The 20,980-nt window shown below is 42.9% G+C and overlaps 1 protein-coding gene across 3 annotated transcripts in view; it reads right to left on the reverse strand.

The window, feature by feature from the left end:
* The window catches only part of LPCAT3 (lysophosphatidylcholine acyltransferase 3), a 36,647-nt gene that overhangs the window by 4,220 nt on the left and 11,447 nt on the right, over positions 1-20,980 (reverse strand). For 2 of the 3 annotated variants that reach the window (XR_011540305.1, XM_008514004.2), the window contains exons 2-5: positions 1,817-1,924; positions 1,202-1,308; positions 547-640; positions 344-381 (exon numbers count right to left, since the gene is read on the reverse strand). Coding sequence is in view for 2 of the 3 variants with exons in the window: in XM_008514004.2 (XP_008512226.2) it covers positions 344-381; positions 547-640; positions 1,202-1,308; positions 1,817-1,924 (347 nt within the window). In the remaining variant the exon portion in view is untranslated. Of the gene's footprint in view, positions 1-343; positions 382-546; positions 641-1,201; positions 1,309-1,816; positions 1,925-4,554; positions 4,660-20,980 lie in introns of all 3 variants that reach the window. The other variant, XM_070620612.1, reaches the window with a different exon arrangement.

Genomic DNA, 20,980 nt, shown 5'->3' on the forward strand with positions numbered 1-20,980 from the left:
TGGGGTTCTTCCAATAGCCATCTCTTTGAGGGGAAGATATGGAGAAAAGTAGTTGCTTCACGTGGAAATGAGTATGTGCAGGGTAGCTGAGCAACAGCTGGCTGCTACTGCTTTTCCAAATGCCTTGCTGGCACTGATCTCTGGACTTTGTGTAAGAGCTGGATCTGGGCAAATTAGATTTGTTGATCCTTGCTCAGTGCTATCTGCAACGGAGATCACACAGGCTGGGGATGAGGAAGAGGCTCTGCCCCTAGCATTTGGGTCCAGTCTTTTGGTAACCACAGCCTTTCTCCTTCCCTCTGGTCAAATTTCTTAACCTCTCTGTGGAGGAAAGGGTACTTACCTGCTCTTTCCCTCCGTCAAAGTAGTCAACAGCCAAACCTGAGCAGAGAGAGAAGGTGTGGGTAGAGTAGAGGGAGAGGACGCCGAGGAGGTGGCCTGTGGACTGAGTGTAGCCAGGAGTGTATGGGGAGAGCACAGAGGAGGGTTATGGTCAGATGGGGAGCAGCCTGGCGTAAAAGGGGAAGGCAGCGGTCCACCACTCACCAATCAGCTTCAAGGTCAGGACACAATGCGGCATTGTCCACTTGATATCGTAGTTGCCAGTGGCTGTGTAATAATATCCAGCAAGAAGGTAGGCCTGGGAGAGGGGGAATTATTTATTCTACCATTGCTACTATTCCTTTTATCTTCTCCCTGCTCTGAAATCCAATGTATTTTTTCACTTTTCCTTTCTCCTGGTCTCATCATTAAAGGCTTTAAGAAGTTCCTATAAATGGAGAAACTGAATCTATAACGGGGAAGAGACCTGCTCAAGGTTTCTCAGCAAAATGAGGGCTGAGAATTTAGATGCTTAGATTCTGCAGCTCATTCTAGTCGATTTTCTGCCTTGCCTTTAAGTGACTCCCCTCACGGACAGCTGTGCCAATCCTGGTCAAAATCAAAGAATCTTAACGGCACAGTCCTATGCAAAGGACTAGCTGGCACCCCTTCCCTGAGGCAGGTAATGGATTTCACTGCAATCTGCAGATGAGACACCTGGTGTCTGTGAAGAGTGCCCTCCCCGATGGCATCCTGCCGAGTGTTGCTGGGAGACAGGATTAGAAACTGGATCTTCCAGTTCAGTACTTTTTCTACACCACAGTCCCTGACCTGCCGCCACCCCCAAAGTGACCTAAGCTCCCAAGGGAAAGACGTTTACCATCTGGAAGCAAAAGGTAGTGAGGATGGCGGTGATGGTGCGGCCCATTAGTCGAAGGATGAGGAACTGAAGCACAACACATAGCAGGGAGTGGTAGAGCTGGTTTCCTGGATGCAGAGAAGAGAGCAAACTTTAGCCTGTTTTTTTTTGCATTCCCGCCCTTCCTGAGACTTCTAAACACAAAGAGAATATATAAAGAAAAAACTTTGGTATTAGATGTTTTTTCCAAAATAGCCTCATGTTTTGGAGGAAGGGAAGGAAATGAATTGTATAAATACAATGGACGATCAGGGAGTTACTGTATTTCTGAGTGCTGGAGCTAAGGGATGCTCCTGAGGGGACGCCTTGGATCCGTCACCCAGTGATAGCCACAGCGGAGAGAAACTGAAGCTTCCCTCCCTGTTGATGGAGTCTGGCAAGGGTAGCCACTCTCAAAATGTTTTTATCTGGGAGAGGAAAGCTTAAGCTGTGTTCCTGTCCATACAAACCCTGTCTTTGCAAGCAGAGCATTAAAACTTTCCAACCCATCAAATTCTCTCCAGGAAATTTTGTTCAAGTCTGTTCCTTCCCAGGTTCCCTCTAACTGTGGTGCCACTGCTAATCCAGTTCACTCACCAAAGTTAAAATACATAATTGAGAGGCCTGTGAAGGTGTGGAAGAGATGGATGAGGTAGCTGTCCTTGTAGAAAAGGTAATGCCGGTAAAACAAAGCCAGGGGGTAACCTGGAGGGGGAAAGAGCAGAGTGGGTTACTCGTGCCTGGTGCCCTCCCAATTTTCTTTTGGAAGTTTATATGTCATGAAACTCAGCCCAGAGAGGAAAAAACATATATTATATGGATGTCAACAGAGAAGATGATAACAGTATCCCCAAGAATCAAAAGTCTCTTTGTAAATGCAAATTTAAACTGAAGATACTAATTTTATATTGAGGCAATACAAAACTGGGTACTAAGACTACGTTTCACTTACAGCCTGTTAAATACTGCTAGGAATTTTCTCTGCCATTTTTCTTAAATGATATAAGGAATCAAGGGTACCCAACTATGCCCAGAAATACTATTTTACACCTTTATGATCTATTATAATTTCATCACCTGTCCTGCTATAGTATTATCAGTCAGATTATTAAGAGGATAAATATAAATTTGGGATTGCTGACTGCATATACATTTGCATATATGTGTACAGGATACGTGTAGATACTCCTCACATACTGAGGTCTGGGCACTGACCGAGTTATAAATCCATTTAGGTATACTGGAAAAACATCTTCTCAGGCCGTGACTCAGAGGATAGTCCCAGGGCCATGACTGAACTACAGGGGTCGCCTGATAGGCTGTGACCTGATGATGCACGGCCCAGGGTTGCTGACTGAATTAAAAAGGGCCAATAACATTTGGTATTCCTCAACTAAAACTGGCGTGTTCCAGGGTTTTACTACAGACTCACACTCAGTAGTCTGTCAGCAGTAGTGCACATGCGAAGAATTAGAATTCTGACTGTTTTTTGGAAGGACACTTAACCTATCCTATCTACATAATTAGTGTTCTTGGCTGGTGACAGTTCCCAGTTGCTGGAATTCTTGCTTTTAAGTTGTAGTTAATCACTGGCAATATAGTGGTGAGTTCGGTTAACTCTGCAATGCTTAGAAGAGAGTCACACACCAAGAAAGTGCGAAGTAAACGTGCTAAGTTACATATTGGCTTATGTCCTTCCAGTCTTTTTTCTCATACCTTTTGTTTTAACTTATGATCACAGCTTGTGTACTTATGCATCCTAGTTTTTTCACATAACAGTCTATCAACCATTTGATCTTCCCGGTGCCAGAATTGCTGGTGTTCTTTGGTTGCTGTTCTCATAGTGGGCTAGGCTCTTTATCAAATTTATAGCTTCATGCAAGTAGTTAATTTTAAAGTTAGCCTGTGGATAACTGGCTCATTCATTCATTCAGCAAGTATTTACTGAATGCCTACTATATGCCAAGCATTCTGTTTATAGAGTACATAATGAAGGCGGAGGTGGTGCGTACTGGTTTATTTTCTAGCTGAGATGAAGTGATATAGAATTACTAGCTCAAGGGACAGGGTGGCATCTATCACCCTTTCCCAGTCAGATGAATGAGCAAAGAAACAGGATCAAGTCTCATACGTATCACATGGGCAGAAATTTGGCCGAGACAGAATACCAGGTTAATAGCAAGTATTGCTAAGAATCAGAGCCATGTCCTAGAAAGTGTATCAAATAAGACCTGACTGTCTTAAATCTTTTGCTTTTATTTTTAATGTTTTAGGGATAAGGATATAAAGGAATAGAAAAACAAATAGGCTAGATCTTAATTATCTAGAGTACTCATAAATAAGTTCTGGATAGCTAAGCGTTTACCTCTTTAAGCACTAAAACTTTTAACCATTTGGAATGCTTGAAATTAAAAAACACAACACACTACTTTGCCTCCTTAAATTGAACACAGCATTGTCTTGGCGATCCGGGTCATACTCACTCTAAAGTCAAGTCATGACGGCTTTATGACCTGCTGAGGTGTGTAAAACTGTTTGCTCTGACCCTCGTGGGCCTACACTGTCTGGCATTCTGAATTCTTGCATCCATTTCTTAGAGCTTTTCTGCCCCTGTCCTTGCTATTCAGGGATCAACAGTCACTTTAGGAGCTTTCAGTGTGCCTGCCAAGAATAGTTCCTTTCCCTACTTCTGATTTCCTGCAGGCCTTAGAAACCATAACTTTGTTTTAAATGTTAAAAGAAGGAGGGTAAGACGAGAGCGAGGGTAAGACAAGAGCAAGGTTCTTGGGTGCTTTCCCTACAGACTTAGTGCAGAGGCCTGGTAACATCAGTTCTGGCCATGCCAGGCCCTTTCTGCTACCTCTTGTTTTCAGGTGTATTTCGGGGGAGTGGAGGTTGTTGAGTCCCATGCAGGTGAAGTATTATTGCTCACTAGTAAACACACGAGAAGAAGATGGAGCAAGTGGCAGGAAAATAAAAAGACTGCAGCGGGCCAGGTTACCAAGAACATTAAGATCATAACAGAGAGCAGCAAAGCCTGGCATGAAGCTGCAGAGGGGAAGGAGGAGCTGTGCTGGGCTGAGTTGCTGTGATGACGCAGAGCTGATTTTGAGTGTGTAAACACCAAACCTTGCTCTTGGCTGCTGCTCAGCTCAGCAGGCTTTGGAGCCTGGCTGCCCAGTCACCCCTTCAGGCTGTGCTGGTTTTTGGGAGGGTGTCGTCCTACAAGCTGTTTCTGAGTCTTAATGCGTTTTGTGGGAGCCATTATAGTGGCTACAGTCACCTGAAGAATCTTCAAAAAAACAACGAAAGTTGTTCCTCACCGACCCACCCACCTGTCAGAGTCTGATCCAGCAGGGCTGGGAGGTTCTACGTGCAGCCAGGGTGAGGAGCACCGCCTTCCTAAAGTCCTGGTGGAAGGCAGCAGTACTGACGAGGTCCTGAGAATAAAATTCTGAGCTGGATGACTGGGGGTTGCTGTCTTTCCTTTAACAGCACCAAACAGGCAGAGGTTTGTTTCACAAACCTGGTCCAGAGGTTTTTTTTTTTTTTTTTATTAATGTTATGATAGATTACAACCTTGTGAGATTTCAGTTGTACATTATTGTTAGTCATGTTGTGGGTACACCTCTTCCCCCTTTGTGCCCTCCCCCCACCCCCCCTTTTCCCTGGTAACCACCGATCAGATCTCCTTGTCAATATGTTAACTTCCACCTGTGAGTGCAGTCATATAGAGTTCGTCTTTCTCTGACTGGTTTATTTCGCTTAACATAATACCCTCGAGGTCCATCCACGTTGCTGCGAATGGGCCAATTTTGTCTTTTTTTATGGCTGAGTAGTATTCCATTGTGTATATATACCATATCTTCTTTATCCAATCATCAGTTTCTGGGCATGTAGGTTGGTTCCATGTCTTGGCTATTGTAAATAATGCTGCGATGAACATAGGGGTGCAAGGGACTCTTGGGATTTCTGATTTCAGGTTCTTAGGATAGATACCCAGTAATGGGATGGCTGGGTCATAGGGTATTTCTATTTTTAACTTTTTGAGAAATCTCCATACTGTTTTCCATAGTGGCTGCACCAGTTTGCATTCCCACCAACAGTGTATGAGGGTTCCCTTTTCTCCACAACCTCTCCAACATTTGTCGCTCTTGGTTTTGGATGTTTTTGCCAATCTAACGGGTGTAAGGTGATATCTTAGTGTAGTTTTGATTTGCATTTCCCTGATGATTAGCGATGATGAACATCTTTTCATGTGTCTATTGGCCATATTCATATCTTCTTTTGAGAAATGTCTGTTCATGTCCTCTGCCCATTTTTTGATCGGGTTGTTTGTTTTTTTGTTGTTAAGCCATCTAGAGGTTTTTAAAAGGACTTGTTTGGCAGTACTGTAACGGTTTCTTCTTTTTGATTGTTTGTTTAAAGGAGGGCCTTCAGGAGCTTGGCAGATGGAGGATGATAAGTTAAGCTCCACTCTGAACCTGAGGATGCCCTACTCGAATGAGAGCATTCCAAGAGCAAAAACGAGGGCATTCAAAACGCTGTGATCCTTAAAGCAGACTGCTGGGAGGCATGGAGCTTGATTCTCTCAGGGCCTGTAGTCAAGCACATGTAGTGCACACAGCTGTATGCTCCAGTCAGTCATTGGACGTCTACTTGGGTCCAAGTGCCGTCTGAGTTGGGGACTAGGATCCATCACAACCTAGTTGTTATGGAACTCCTCCTTAGTCTCTGTACAAGAGTTGTGAAATTACTTATTTTTTTGCTGGGAAAGATTTGCCCTGAGCTAACATCTGTTGCCAATCTTCCTGTTTTTTTTTTTTACTCTCCAAAGCCCCAGTACATAGTTGTACATTCTAGTTGTAAGTCCTTCTAGTTCTTCCATGGGAGCCACTGCCACGGCATGGCTAGTGACAGACGGGTGGTGTAGGTCTGTGCCCGGGCACTGAACTTGGGCTGTTGAAGCAGAGCATGCCGAACTTTAACCACTAGCCATCAGGGATGCTCTGAAATTACTTACTAAACCGAAAGGTTCTGAGGTTTCATTTGAAGAAATAGAAATGGGCTGTTTCCATTAAAGTCTGGTAAATTTCTTTGCCTTTCATCCTGTCTAGCTATTTCTGGGCTCTGTAGGAATATGATATGACCCCACCTGATCAGTCAGTGGTTCACATGACCCTGGTAAAAAGAAAATAGAGTGTGTTCTGGTAAGTGTGTGGGAGAAGATGGAACTAACACTCCACAAAGTGTTCTATAATGTCTGCAGCATGTGGTAGTGGGTTTTAAACTTTTTGGTCTCAGGACCGCTTTATACTCTTAAAAATTATTGAGTACCTCAAACAATTTTTGTTAGTATGGATACTATCTACCAATATCTACTGTATTAGAAGATAAAACTAGGAAAACTTAACTACTAATTCATCAAAAAAAAAAAGAAACTTACTACATGTTAATAGAAATTACTGAAATAATTAATGAAAACAACTATATTTTCCAAAACAAACTAGTAAGACCATTAATGAGAAGAATGGCATTGTTTTACATTTTTACAAATTTCTGGCCTTTATCTGGCTTAACAGAAGATAGCCGGATTCTCAAATCTGTCTCTGCGTTTAGTCTATTTTTACATGTTGTTCTGGTTAAAAATATGAAGAAATCTGGCATCACACAGTTATACAGTGGTAGGAGAATCTTAATAGCCTTTTCAGATAATTTTGGATATTCTTCTTTGATACTATAGCAAAACTCGACAAGTAAGTAGTTTCTTAAAGGTCAGTTGTCTACAATGCAGAGTCTACAACCATATCAATCAACTTTTCATACTCTGTTACATTAAGATCCACTGGTCTCTCCCGTGCTTGGAATGAGTCTTTTACCCAGGCATGGTTTTTGTAACATCAGCCATCAGTCGTTTGCAAAGTATCAGTTCACGAGTTAGGCAGATCTTCCAAATACTGACATACAATATAAAAAAACACATTTCTTCTTCTTTTTTTTTTTTAATTGAGTTATTGATAGGTTACAATCTTGTGAAATTTCAGTTGTACATTAATGTTTGTCAGTCATGTTGTAGGTGCACCACTTCACCCTTTGTGCCGACCCCCCACCCCACCTTTCCCCTGGTATCCACTAAACTGTTCTTGGTCCATAGTTTTAAATTCCTCATATGAGTGGAGTCATACACAGATTATCCTTCTCTCGCTGGCTTATGTCACTTAACATAATTCTCTCAAGGTCCATCCATGTTATTGCAAATGGAATGATTTTGTTCTGTTTTGCAGCTGAGTAGTATTCCATTGTATATATGTACCACATCTTCTTTATCCATTCGTCTGTTGCTGGGCACTTAGGTTGCTTCCACGTCTTGGCTATTGTAAACAGTGCTGCAATAAACATTGGGGTGCACAGGACTTTTGGGATTGCTGACTTCAAGCTCTTTGGATAAATACCCAGTAGTGGAATGGCTGGATCGTATGGTAGTTCTATTTTTAATTTTTTGAGGAATCTCCATACTGTTTTCCATAGTGGCTGCACCAGTTTGCATTCCCACCAGCAGTGTATGAGGGTTCCTTTTTCTCCGCAACCTCTCCAACATTTGCTGCTATTAGTTTTAGATATTTTTGTCATTCTAACGGGTGTAAGGTGATATCTTAGTGTAGCTTTGATTTGCATTTCCCTGATGATCAGCGATGATGAGCATCTTTTCACGTGTCTATTGGCCATCAGTATATCTTCTTTGGAGAAACGTCTGTTCATGTCTCCTGCCCATTTTTTGACTGGGTTGTTTGATGTTTTGTTGTAAAAAAACACATTTCTTAACATCACCACTGATTTTCAGCAGAAAAGTCTTTATACATTGGGAAGCTCTCAAACTCATGGGAGAGGATACAAGTTTTCCAAAATTCTAATTTTCACTTGAAAGCTTGAATTTTATCATTGACTACAAATACTGTCAGTTGTTTTTCTTGAAGTGACAGGCTCACTTTGTACATTTTCAAGAAACTACCTGCCAAGTGCTCAAGTCTAAATAACCATAGTTTGTCTGTCAGTCACTCTTTCAAGTAAAAATGGCATTCCAGGGAAAAAGGAGGTGTTCATTCACCCTGTGACTCGTCGATGGCCGGAGGCTCGGCCTCGAGATGCCCTGTGCTTCAGCAGGAGGGCTTCGTGCACATTCCTCATTCTTCCAACAGAATATCAAAAAGACGTGTTCTCAAGGGTTGGGATTTAGTAAAATTAATAATATTCACTTTCTGCCGAGGACATTCTGCAGTGAATCTGACCTCTTTTTGGACTGGGAGTGCACGGCGGTGGAGAACAGGGGCAGCAGGGGTGTGTGGGGCCCTTGCCGTGAGTCCTGCTAGCTTTCCCTCCATCACTTCTGCACCATCAGTGTGCATGTCAACACGGTGAAAAAGGCAAGTAACATCTTAGCATTATTACGAAAATAACTTTCAGGGTCTCAGGGACCCCTGGGAGCTCAGAGACTGCACTGTGAGAATCGCTGACACATGGAGTGACACTTGGCTTAATCGTCTCTGTAACGCCCAAATGCAACGGTCTTCTCTTCCTCCCTAGTTTCCTCAACTGCCCTGCTCTAGTTTCTTTTTTTGGGAAAGTTTCTCTTTCATTGGTTTTGAGGTATATAGTCTCCTTGTTTTTTTTTCTTAATTTACATACCATAAAATTCACCATTTCAAAGTGTAGAATTCAGTGCCTTTTAGTATATTCACAAGGTTATGCAACCATCCCCATTATCTAATTCCAGAACGTTTTCATCTCCCCTAAAGAAAACCCATACCTGTTAGCAGTCACTCTCCATTCTCTCCTTTCCCCAGACCCTGGCAACCACCAGTTTACTTTCTGTGTCTACGGATTTGCCTAGTCTGGGTATTTACTATAAATGGAGTCATACAACATGTGGCATTTTGTGTCTGGCTTCTTTCACTTAGCAGAATGTTTTCAAGGTTCATTGATGTTATAGCATGTATCAGTACAGGCATACCTCGTTTTATTGTGCTTCACAGATACTGTATTTTTTACAAATTGAGGGTCTGTGGCAACCCAGCATTGAGCAAGTCTGTTGACACCATTTTCCCAACAGCATTTGCTCACTTCATGTCTTTATGTCACACCTCGGTAATTCTCTCAATATTTCAAACTTTCTCGTTATTATAATATTTGTTACGGTGATCTGTGATCAGTGATCTTTGATGATACTATCGTAAGTGTCTTGGGGAGCCATGAACTGCTCCTATATGAGACAGCAAACTTAATCATTAAACGTTGTGTGTGTTCTGACTGCTCCGCCAACCAGCCGTTCCCCCATCTCTCTGCCTCTCCTTGGGCTTCCCTATTCCCTGAGACAAAACAACATTGAAATTAGGCCAATTAATAACCCTGCAATGGCCTCTAAGTGAAAGGAACAGTCGCACATCTCTCACTTTCAATCAAAAGCTAGAAATGATTATGCTTAGTGAGGAAGGCATATCAAAAGCTGAGATGGGCCAAAAGCTAGGCCTCTTGAGCCAGTTAACCAAGTTGTGAATGCAAAGAGGTTCCTGAAGAAAACTGAAAGTGTTACTCCAGTGAATCCACAAATGATAAACAAGTGAAACAACCTTATTGCTGATACGGAGAAAGTTTTAGTGGTCTGGATGGAAGAGCAAACCAGCCACAACATTCCCTTCAGCCGAAGCCTGATCCAGAGCAAGGCCCTAACTGTCTTCAACTCTATGAAGGCTGAGAGAGGTGAGAAAGCTGCAGAAGGAAAGAAGCCGTCTCCATGACATCAAAGTGGAAGGGGAAGCAGCGAGTGCTGATGCAGAAGCTGCAGCAAGCTCTCCAGAAGATCTAGCTAAGATAATTAATGAAGGTGGCTACCCTACACAACAGATTTTCACTGTAGACAAAACAGCCCTATATCAGAAGAAGATGCCAGCTAGGACTTTCATAGCTAGAGAGGTCAGTGCCTGGCTTCAAAGCTTCAAAGGACAGGCAGACTCTCTTGTTAGGGGCTAATGCAGCTGGTGACTTTAAGTTGAAGCCAATGCTCACTTACCATAAGGAAAATCCTAGGGCCCTTAAGAATTATGCTAAGTCTACTGTGCCTGTGCTCTATAAATGGAACAACAAAGCCTGGATGACAGCACATCTGTTTACAACATGGTTTACTAAATATTTTAAGCCCAATGTTCAGACCTATGGCTCAGAAAAAAAGATTCCTTTCAAAATATTACTGCTCAGTGACAATGCATCTGGTCACTCAAGAGCTCTGATGGAGATGTACAATGAGATTAATGTCGTTTTCATGCCTGCTAACACAATGTCCATCCTGCAACCCATGGATCAAAGAGTAATTTCAACATTCAAGTTTTATTATTTAAGAAATACATTTTGTAAGGCTACAGCTGCCACAGACAGTGATTCCCCTGATGGATCTGGGCAAAGGAAATTGAAAACCTTCTGGAAAGGATTCACCATTCTAAATGCCATTAAGAACGTTCATGATTTATGGGAAGAGGTTCAAATACCAACGTTAACAGGCGTTTGGAAGAAGTTGATTCCAAACCTCATGGATGACTTTGAGGGGATCAAGACTTCAGTGCAGGAAGAAACTGCAGATGTGATGGAAACAGCAGGAGAACTAGAATTAGAAGTGAAGCCTGAAGATGTGACTGAATTGTGCAACCTCCTGATAAAACTTTAACAGATGAGAGGAGTTGCTTCTTGTGGATGAGCAAAGAAAGTGGTTTCTGGCGATGGAATCTACTGCTGGTCAAGATGCTGTGAAGACTGTCGAACTGTCAACAAAGGATTGAGAATACGACATAAACATAGTTGATAAAACAGCGGGAGGGTTTGAGAGAACTGACTCCAATTTGAAAAAAGTTCTGCTACAGGTAAAATACTATCAACCAGCATTGCATGCTACAGAGAAATTATTTCTGAAAGGAAGAATCAATCAAAGCAGCAAACTTCATTGCTGTCCTATTCTAAGAAATTGCCGCAGCCACCCCAGCCTTCAGCAACCGCCACCCCGATCAGTCAGCAGCCGTCAGCATCAAAGCAAGACCCTCCACCAGCAAAAAGATTACAACTCACTGAAGGTTCACATGATGGTTAGCATTTTAAAAATAAGGTATGTACATTTTTTAAAAGATATGATGCTACTGCATACTTATACATAATTTTTATATGCACTAGGAAACCAAAAAATTTCTGTGACTCGCTTTATCACGATAATCCCTTTACTGCTGTGGTTTGGAACCAAACCCACAATATTTTTGAGGTGTGCTTGTACTTCATTCTGTTTTTTTTGGCTGAATAATATTCCTTTGTATGGATATACCACATTTTGTTTATCCATTCACCAGTTGATGGACATCTGGGTTGTTTCCACTTTTGGGGTTTTATGAATAAGGTTGCTATGAACAATTCTCTTAGGTATACACCTACGAGTAGATCTCTCGGCCTTTATCCTCTAACCCAGCACTTCTCAGTCAATGGTGTAGACCAATTTTTAAAATTTCCCATCTGTTGTGGATTAATACTTTCATAAATATAAAGTCACGGGTTTGGATGATGCGGCACTGTCAAATTGCTACAAAAGTTCCTAAATGTTTACTCTCACTTTCTGTGCTTACTTTGACTGGTGAAGGGTGGCCGACTACAATTTGAATGGATTGCACCAACCTATCTTCCTTTGTCTCTTTCACTGAAGGCTTTTTTGTGGCTCCTAAATATGGCTGACCTCCAGGATTCACTCTTGGCCTTCTACTATTCTCACCACACTGCCTCTCTGAAAACTCCATCTACTCTTCTGTAACTTAATATGATCTTTATGCCCAAGACAAATCCACATCTTTAATCCTAGCTTCTCAAGCTTCAGTTCCACATTTCCTACTTCCTGACTGGATGCTTTTAGTTTGCTATCTCATATCATCTCAATCTCTATATAACTAAAACATGACTTTCCCCCTAAATCAGGCTTCTCTTGGTTTCTTTTTTTGTTTATTAATGTCAACACATTATTGTTATAATGTGTTACCTTTGTCCAGGTTACAGAACACATTCAAAAGCTTGAAGTTGTCTCCGCCTCCTCCCTCTCCTTGGTTCCCTGTATGGCGCCATCAAATCCTGCTGATTCCTCCTTTCCAGTGTCCCTCACCACCACCAGCACCTCCTTTTTTCTCCTGTGCAACGTTTATAGTTAAGGACCCCAAGCACCTCACCCTTAAAGACTTGCCATACCCTCCTCCCTGTTCTCTGCCTGCAGCCTCATACCTCAGCAGTCCTACACCAGAGAACTCTTCCTTCACCTCCTGCTCAGGAACCATCAATGACTCCCAACTGACTACTCAACAGACTACCAAATTCCTAAGCCTAAAATTCAAAGTCTATCTTCTAAAGGACATTTCTAGTTAAAGCTTCTATTTCTCTGCTTCAGCTAAAACTGATCAGCTAGTTTTTGCCTAAACATATCTTATGTCTTTTGTCTCTAGACCTTAGCTCATGCCAATCTCTTTGCATGGAATACCTTCTCCAACCACCTCTCTACCATATGAAATCCTAGCCATTCTTGAAAGCCCAGTTCAAGTGTCTCCTTCTCTAAGTCTACCTCAGACCACAATGAACTCATGGCTCTGTGTGTTATGCACTCATGCCTTAAATGAATGGCGCTTAAGACTAAGATTCATTTGGCAAATCATTGTATGCTACAATATGCTATTCTTTACATTTTTTTTTTTTTTTAAAGATTTTATTTTTTCCTTTTTCTCCCCAAAGCCCCCCGGTACATAGTTGTGTATTCTTCGTTGTGGGTTCCTCTAGTTGTGGCATGTGGGACGCTGCCTCAGCGTGGTCTGACGAGCAGTGCCATGTCCGCGCCCAGGATTCGAACCAATGAAACACTGGGCCGCCTGCAGCGGAGCGCGCGAACGTAACCACTCGGCCACGGGGCCAGCCCCTACATTTTTGTTTTGTATTAAAATTTTCATATGTTTACAACCTCTTTTCCTAAAGGCTTCCCTTGTCTTTGGATCTCCCATAGCATACTATCCTGTATAATTTATATATAATTAATATAAAAACTAAATAATTTTTTTTTAGGAATATTAGCCCTGAGCTAATACCTACCGCCAATCCTCTTCTTTTTGCTGAGGAAGCCTGGCCCTGAGCTAACATCCATGCCCATCTTCCTCTACTTTATATGTGGGACGCCTACCACAGCGTGGCTTGCCAAATGGTGCCATGTGTGCACCCGGGATCCAAACAGGCAAACCCCGGGCTGCTGAAGTGGAACATGCAAACCCAACTGCTGTGCCACCAGGCTGGTCCCCTGTATACTTTATTTTTGATTGATTGACCAACAGTAATTGACACTTAATAGCTGTTAGATCTTAAGCATCAGTTTCCTCATCTGAAAAATGGGGATAGTACTTGCCTCAATGAGTTGTTGTAAGGACTAAAGGACATAATGCACATAAAGAAGTTAGCACAGTGCCTAAAATATCCTAAGTGGTCATAAAATTATACGCGCACACATTCACATAAAGTTAGAGGGAGGTAGAGCAGGCCTTAGCTGAGAAATTCTGCAGCAAGTGGATATCAGAGTTTCGGAATCTAATCTTCATTCTGGGTGACAAGCAAATAACTAATGGATTTCCCTTCCATCTGCATTTCAAAAGAAGATTAACAGCATATTTATCATATAAGGGTACTGACTATGGCTCGCCACTTTTTCTGAAATGCAGCGTACTGCTGAATTAAGGCACTGGATGGTTAGACAAACTGGACTTTGGCATTAAGACAGGTCTCGGTTTGAATCTTGGTTCTGCTACTACTAGCTGTCAGCTCAGGTTGGTTAATTAGTTAACCTTTTTTGTCCTCAGTTTCATCAGTAAAATGAGTATCCAGTCTAGCGTTTGTGCATTAAGCCTGGTACATCTTAGATGCTCGATAAATGTGAGTCTGCTTCACCTCTGCTTGAACAGTGCAGTGCCCAGCGAGCTCATCCAGCCACACGGCTCTGAATACCACCTGTCTGCTGAGGTCTCCCAAATGTTCATCTCTAGCCTAGACCTCTCCCCTGAACTCCACCTTGAATAGCCTACTTGACACCTTGAATAGGTGCACGCCTCAAATTAACAGGTCCCAAGCTGAACTCCCTCACTAACCCTGCTCCTCCCTTAGCCTTCTCATTTCAGCAAACAGCAACTTCCCCTTCCACTCACTTGGACTGAAACCCTGCAACCTTGCAATCACTCTTGACCTCCCTTCCCTCCACTGTCAACCCAATCAGTCAGCAAATCCTGTCTGTTGTAAACATACCCAGAATCTGACCACTTCTTCCTGTGGTTCAAGTCAGCACCATCTCTGGTCTGTATTATTATAGTCGCCTCCTGACTAATCTCCCTGCTTCTGCTCTTGCCCCACTTCAGTCTATCCTTAAGACAGCAGCCAGAGGGATTTTATTATAACCTAAGTCCAGCAAGCTCACTCCTCTGCTCAAAACCCTTGGAAGGCCTCCAGTCTCACTCAGCAAAAGCCAAAGTCCAACCAGAACCTATACCACCCCTTCGCCCCTCCCCCAGTCCCACCTTCCTCTGACTCACTTCCTACTCTTGGTGTCCACCATTCTGCCCCAGCCACAAAGCTCTCCCTTCCTGGAAGGTCAGGCAGGTCCAGACTTAGAGGCTTCACATTAAGAGGCTCCTTGTCTGGAATGCTCTTTCCACAGATAAGCTCAAGTCCCCTGCACTTCAGGTCTAAAATATCACCTCACCAGTGAGGCCTTCCTTGACCCTCCTATCTAAAACTGCACACACTCCCCTGGCCCTCACCTGCCACCAATATGCACTTCCTGTTCTTCTTTCCTGCTTTATTTTCCTATTTTCCCCTCAGCACTTATTGCTCTTTCACTTACTATCTATTTCACATACTTATCAGTCTTTGAAAGCAGGGATTTTTGTCTGTTTTTTTTCCTGCTGTACTCCAGTGCCTAGTACAGTACCTGGTACAAAAAAGGTCTCCAAAATATTTGTTGAATGGTTGAAAGAATGAGAGAACGAATACTCTGGACTCTAAGCAGACAATAAAATATTTATTAAGCATCCATTATGTGGCCAGCATCGCATTAGGCAAAGGGGGATATGGCAGAATTGTAAGAGACGCTTTTTAACTCTTAAGGAACTTTTTAGACAGAAAGAAAAGAAACATCAAATGATGTTCTGTGAGTGCTAACTGCATGGAATAGCCAATGCTGTAGAGGTTAGAGAAGAGAGAAACCAACAATGACTGAGTAGTCAGGATGAACAGAGCATATAAGGAAAGGGCATTCCGAGGGAGGAGAATAATGTAGTAAAGACAGAGAGGAAGGAAAGAGCATGGAATCGTCACTTCAAGAGACGAGGCTAACTACGAGAGGGGAAAAACAGTACAACAAAAATGGACGGGAAGGTTTGGAGAACCAGGCAGAGTCTGAAATTGATACAAGAGGAAGAAAATCCGTATGACTGACTGGATGTGGGGGGTGACAGAAAAGGACAAATTAAAGATGGTTAAGCCACTGCAACAGTCTTCGAACTTTTTTGCTGGAATAGCCCCTAAAAGAACTCTGAAAAACTATATATCCCGTCTCACATTTTTAAGTTGCCATCTAACATTTATAACTTTAAACAATAGCAAATGATGTTTTTTTATTTTTTACTTTTATTATTATTATTATTTTTCTTCTTCTCCCCAAACCACCCCCAGTACATAGTTGTATATTCTGGTTGTAAGTGCCTCTGGTTGTGGCATGTGGGATGCCCCTGCCCTCAGTGTGGCCTGATGAGCAGTGCCATGTCCACGCCCAGGATCCGAACTGGTGAAACCCTGGGCCGCTGAAGTAGAGCGTGCAAACTTAACCACTCAGCCACGGGGCTGGCCCCTGTGTTTTTTAAAATGTCTACTGAAGATGTCCTTAAAGTACATATGGAACATGTCTGCCATGTAATCAAATGACAAACCAGTCAGCTTGATCAGTTACATTCTGTCAAAAGAAATCTAACTTCAGTTTTCACTTCAAATAAACATGTTAATACTTCTCCCTCATGACAACCACCTTATTTCTGAATTCTCCTTTGAAGATGGATAGGCAAGGCAAAGGGTTGCTGTGAGCTTGTTGCCTGGATAAAACAAGGTGCTGCACCTCTTTGCTTTACTTTTGCGGTGTCTTGTGAAATTTTTAGCCCCTGGGCCAACGCACCACGCCTTTTTTCTTTTTCAGATGGTGGAGGTGACTGCAAGAGAACTGGGGAAGGAGAACCTTCAGAGGAGACAGTCTCAAGCATAATGATTTTAGAAGAGTACACATGGAAGAAGAAAATCTGGAAACTGATTCCCTTACCCATGCCCATGTCTCTCCTGAAAAGTCTCTGTGTACCCATAGGGTACATGGACCCCGATGGGAGGACCACTGACCTCAAGTTTCCGTGTCTCACAGGTTAGAAAGAGGGTGGTAGCACTGACAGCAACACAAAGATGGAGGAGGGCTGGCTCTGGCGGTGTTGGCTGCTGCTGACAGCTGAAGCCAGGGAGAAAGATAAACTCTCACAAGGACAGGCCACAAACGGAGGGCAGGCCAAGTGCTGAGTCTTGGAAAAGGCCTGTGTTTAAGGGAGTGCAAGCAAACGAAACTGAGATAAAACAGAAAAACAAGGAGGTAAATCAGGGTTTCGGCTCAAACTGGGGCAACTGATGGAAGCTGCAAGAGAGACGTGGCACATCTGCTTTCCTAGAAGTTCTGCAGGAAAAATTTTCAAGTAAGTTAACTGGTAAGTAACTTATAAAAAATAAATTATACAAAATGGAATGCAAAGTTGACCTGTACTTTAAAGACACAACACGAGACTTCGACGACATTTCTATCTTTCAACAGCCGTTTTATGCCAAATCCCCCAAGCCCGTGAGAGTGCAGACTTGTTCAGTCTTCCACCACGGCCTTTAGGGAGCTGTCCATGAGGAAACTTAAGAAGTGCTGCTTGAAATCCATGTTTCTGTCCTCTTCTCCAGATTGAGAGGAAGACGTCCCTCCCTTCTCTCTTTTTTTTTTTAAAGATTTTTTTTTTATTTTTCCTTTTTCTTCCCAAGCCCCCCAGTACATAGTTGTATATTCTTCGTTGTGGGTCCTTCTAGTTGTGGCACGTGGGACGCTGCCTCAGCGTGGTTTGATGAGCAGTGCCATGTCCGCGCCCAGGATTCGAACCAACGAAACACTGGGCCGCCTGCAGCGGAGCGCGCGAACTTAACCACTCGGCCACGGGGCCAGCCCCCCTCCCTTCTCTTTAAACAGCTCCTCCTGCCCTTTGGTCCCAGTCCTCTGAGTTCCACCCACACCAGTCTTCCTCGGGAACTTCCTCGATGATCTTTCTTGCTGGTTCCCTTATTCTTTTCTTCTCATTAACAACAACCATTACTATTATCATCAATAACGGCAACTGAACGGTACTGAGCACTCACACGTGTCATGCATTGAATGAAGCACTTTACATATATTATCCCACTAAATCCTCCTAACAACTGGGCAAGGTAAATAATAAAGGTTATTGCTTCATTTTACAAATAAGCAAACAAATCCAAGCAGTTCTCTGACCTGCCTGTGCTCATTAGCTAGGAAGTGATGAAGCCGATTCTAACTGATGGCTCTCACCTCTGCATCCACCACTCAGCCACTCGGCACATTATCCCCTCCACCTCCGAAGGCACCCAGGCTCTCAGCGGTACCCTCCAGCACTCCCCACCCACCCCAGCCTTTGGCTGCTGCTTTTAGCTCCTGCTCAATTTTACTTATTCCTTTTGCAGTCAATCTCCTAGAACCATGGTCTAACCCAGCGTCTCTATTTCTTGTCTACGCATTTCTTTCTTACCCTTCAGCAACGTGGTAGCAGACCCATAGCCCAGGCCGCCTTCCTAAACCTCACCTTCACCTTTTGCGAGACGATCTGGTTTAGATGGCCAACGGGCTCCTTAGAGCAAAGTGACTGAAACTCATCTCAAACTCAAAATTCAAGCTTATAGTTGGAGATAAAGGGATGGGGGACAGAGAACCTCAAAAAAAGCCTGTGTGTGTCACTGCTCTTAGGGATTGTACTGACAGGATCACGGCAACTCTGGGATTTCTAGTTTAAAGAGATGTTGGAAAAACCCATTTCATCCTTATCTCATCTGGATATTATAACTTTTCTGGATTATGGAATGTTACCATAGGTAATGGGTATTTTGCTTTGGGCAATATTGGAAGGACACATTCAAGATCTATCAAATAGCTACCTGCTCTTTTGATCAAATTTCAGTTAAATTTTCCCAAGCATCACAGAATAGAATATAAAATAGCACTGCTTTTGAACACCGGCTTATTTGTAGCTTATTTTTAGCAAATATTTTCAAATGATAATTTTATCATTTTTACTTTGAAGATCTGCCATCAGTTTTTTTTTCTATTCTTTCACCAAAGTGGAAATTCCTTGTGCTAAAGAACTATACAGAGGAAAGAAAGAAAATAGAAAGGAGAGAGAGCTAAGCCCTGCTTGACGCCGTCTGTCTGAGCGAGAGGTAGCTGCTGAGGCACTTCAGGCTTAGAACCGGGTTACCAATCACCATCAGCTGGAAGGGCACTCGCAGGTTAAGGACATTTAGGTGGGGATGAAGCCCACCTTTGGAATTTGTTCAGAACTGGTCTTTTGTTTCTGTTCACCAGATTAAGCTTTGCGGATAGTAAGGGCAAGGGGCCAAAATACCTTCCACACACCAAAAATCCTGAATAGCTCCACTGAGTCATATGCTCAGTGGTTACTCCTAGGATATTCACATTCTTAGAACTGAAGAAACCTTAGAAATGCCTGACTCTAAACTTTTCATTAGATAGATAAGAAACTAATGTCCAAGGGGATAACCCGAACTCCCAAGGTTAGTAGAGCTCAGCTCAAATTAGAACCTCTATCACCTGATTTTCACTCTGCTGCTTTGGCCACATGCAGTGGCCCTGGCAGTGATCGGTGAGTGAAGCACAACAAGCAGCTGTGTGCTTTTAAAGCTACAGCTGTATCATGCCTCAGTTTCTCAATAACAACCTGTCTCAGCACCTTTTCACAGACACGTGCACAACCGTGTTTATGTCTGCTCATCTCCCTACCTGAAGACATTTAAAAACGTATTTTAATGCTAAATAGAGGTGCTCTCTTGTACTTTCTTTGCTAATCTAATTCTTGGGGACTCATGTCCTTACCCTCATCCGGCAATAAGAATACAGCAGTTGATTTCTGAGAGTTACCTCCAGCTGGATCTCTTAAATATTTTGACAACTGTGGTATAGGATTCAGGGAAACCGGGACAAGTGATCAAAACGTCCTGGGAATAAAAGAATAGAGCGGACATTTTAAAGGTAAACCAGTGCGTGGGTCTCACTTGTGAGAAAGAAAGAGAAAGGAGGGCTGTTACAAAGGTTAAGAAATACTAGTCTTTTAGTCACTTAACCCAACCAAACAACCTAAACCTGAACTGCCCCAAAGTCCTACCATAGTAACTCTTTCATTGCTCCGTTTCACCAGTGCTCATAGGAAGCAAGGCCTTCCCAAGCTTAGTGCGAGTGACTGATACACACACATGCCGGCTGGCTGGGAAAACTGCAAAAGCCGAAAAGTTTGATACAACCAAAGACTGACTCTGATGTCACCAACCCTCTTTTTGTCACGCCACAGGAACTAGACACTCAGGTTCTCACGAGCCTCTTGGCCCAGGAAAAAGTTAGTCACCCATCAGTGGCAAGCCCTCAGGAGTATTTCAAGTCAGATCAGATGGCAAAAGGGATGTCAAGAACATTATCCTTATGTTTGAACATCAGGATTATAGTATTTTTTGATACTGGTATAGTTTGTTCAAATGGTCACATAGTTATTTCGTTACTTTAATTTTTTTCCTAAAAACTATTTTACAAAAATTTATAGATTGAAAGAATGTTAAAGCTAAAAGAGGCTATTGACTGGCATTTCTTCATTTTAGTGGAACAGGGACAACAGATGTTTGGACGGACTTTGAGGTGCTTTAAGACACTGAAATGCCTTTACCAGAAAAGATAAAATGACACCCTTATTGCCTGTATTCAGTGCATTTTATTATATTTTAATTCTCTATAAGTTAGTAAACCACATGGTGGCAACTTCCAGGCAGATGATCTTATCAATCAGAATATCCCTGGACTCAGGAGACAAGAATCTCGTTTCGGGGCCAGCCCCGTGGCCGAGCAGTTAAGTTCACACGCTCCGCTTCGGCGGCCCAGGGTTTCACTGGTTCGAATCCTGGGCGCAGACACGGCAGTGCTCATCAAGCCATGCTGAGGTGCCATTCCGCATGCCACAACTAGAAGGACCTGCAATAGCATACACAACCATGTACTGGGGGGCTTTGGGGAGAAGAAGGAAAAGAATGTCTGTCGTTTGGAATCTGGTCCATCCCCACTCCACTCCCCTGGCCTCTGACTTGTCTGCCCGGCCTCTGCTGCTTTCTTTCATGCCCTTTCTGTTACTGCTTCCTCCTCTTCTTTCTGATTTACAGACCTGACATGTTTTATCGCCTATTTCTTAATGCTTTTTGGATTGCACACTTTATGATTCTCTTTTAAAAATATCTAATTAGTGTGTGGTAATCTCGGTTTTCTCCCGTTTTACTTATGCAGCTGGTTTTCAGTGGAGAAACAGGTTTTTGCTCCTTTTGTGACTT

This window comes from Equus przewalskii, chromosome 5 (genome assembly GCF_037783145.1).
Source record: "Equus przewalskii isolate Varuska chromosome 5, EquPr2, whole genome shotgun sequence".
Taxonomy (NCBI): Eukaryota; Metazoa; Chordata; class Mammalia; order Perissodactyla; family Equidae; genus Equus; species Equus przewalskii.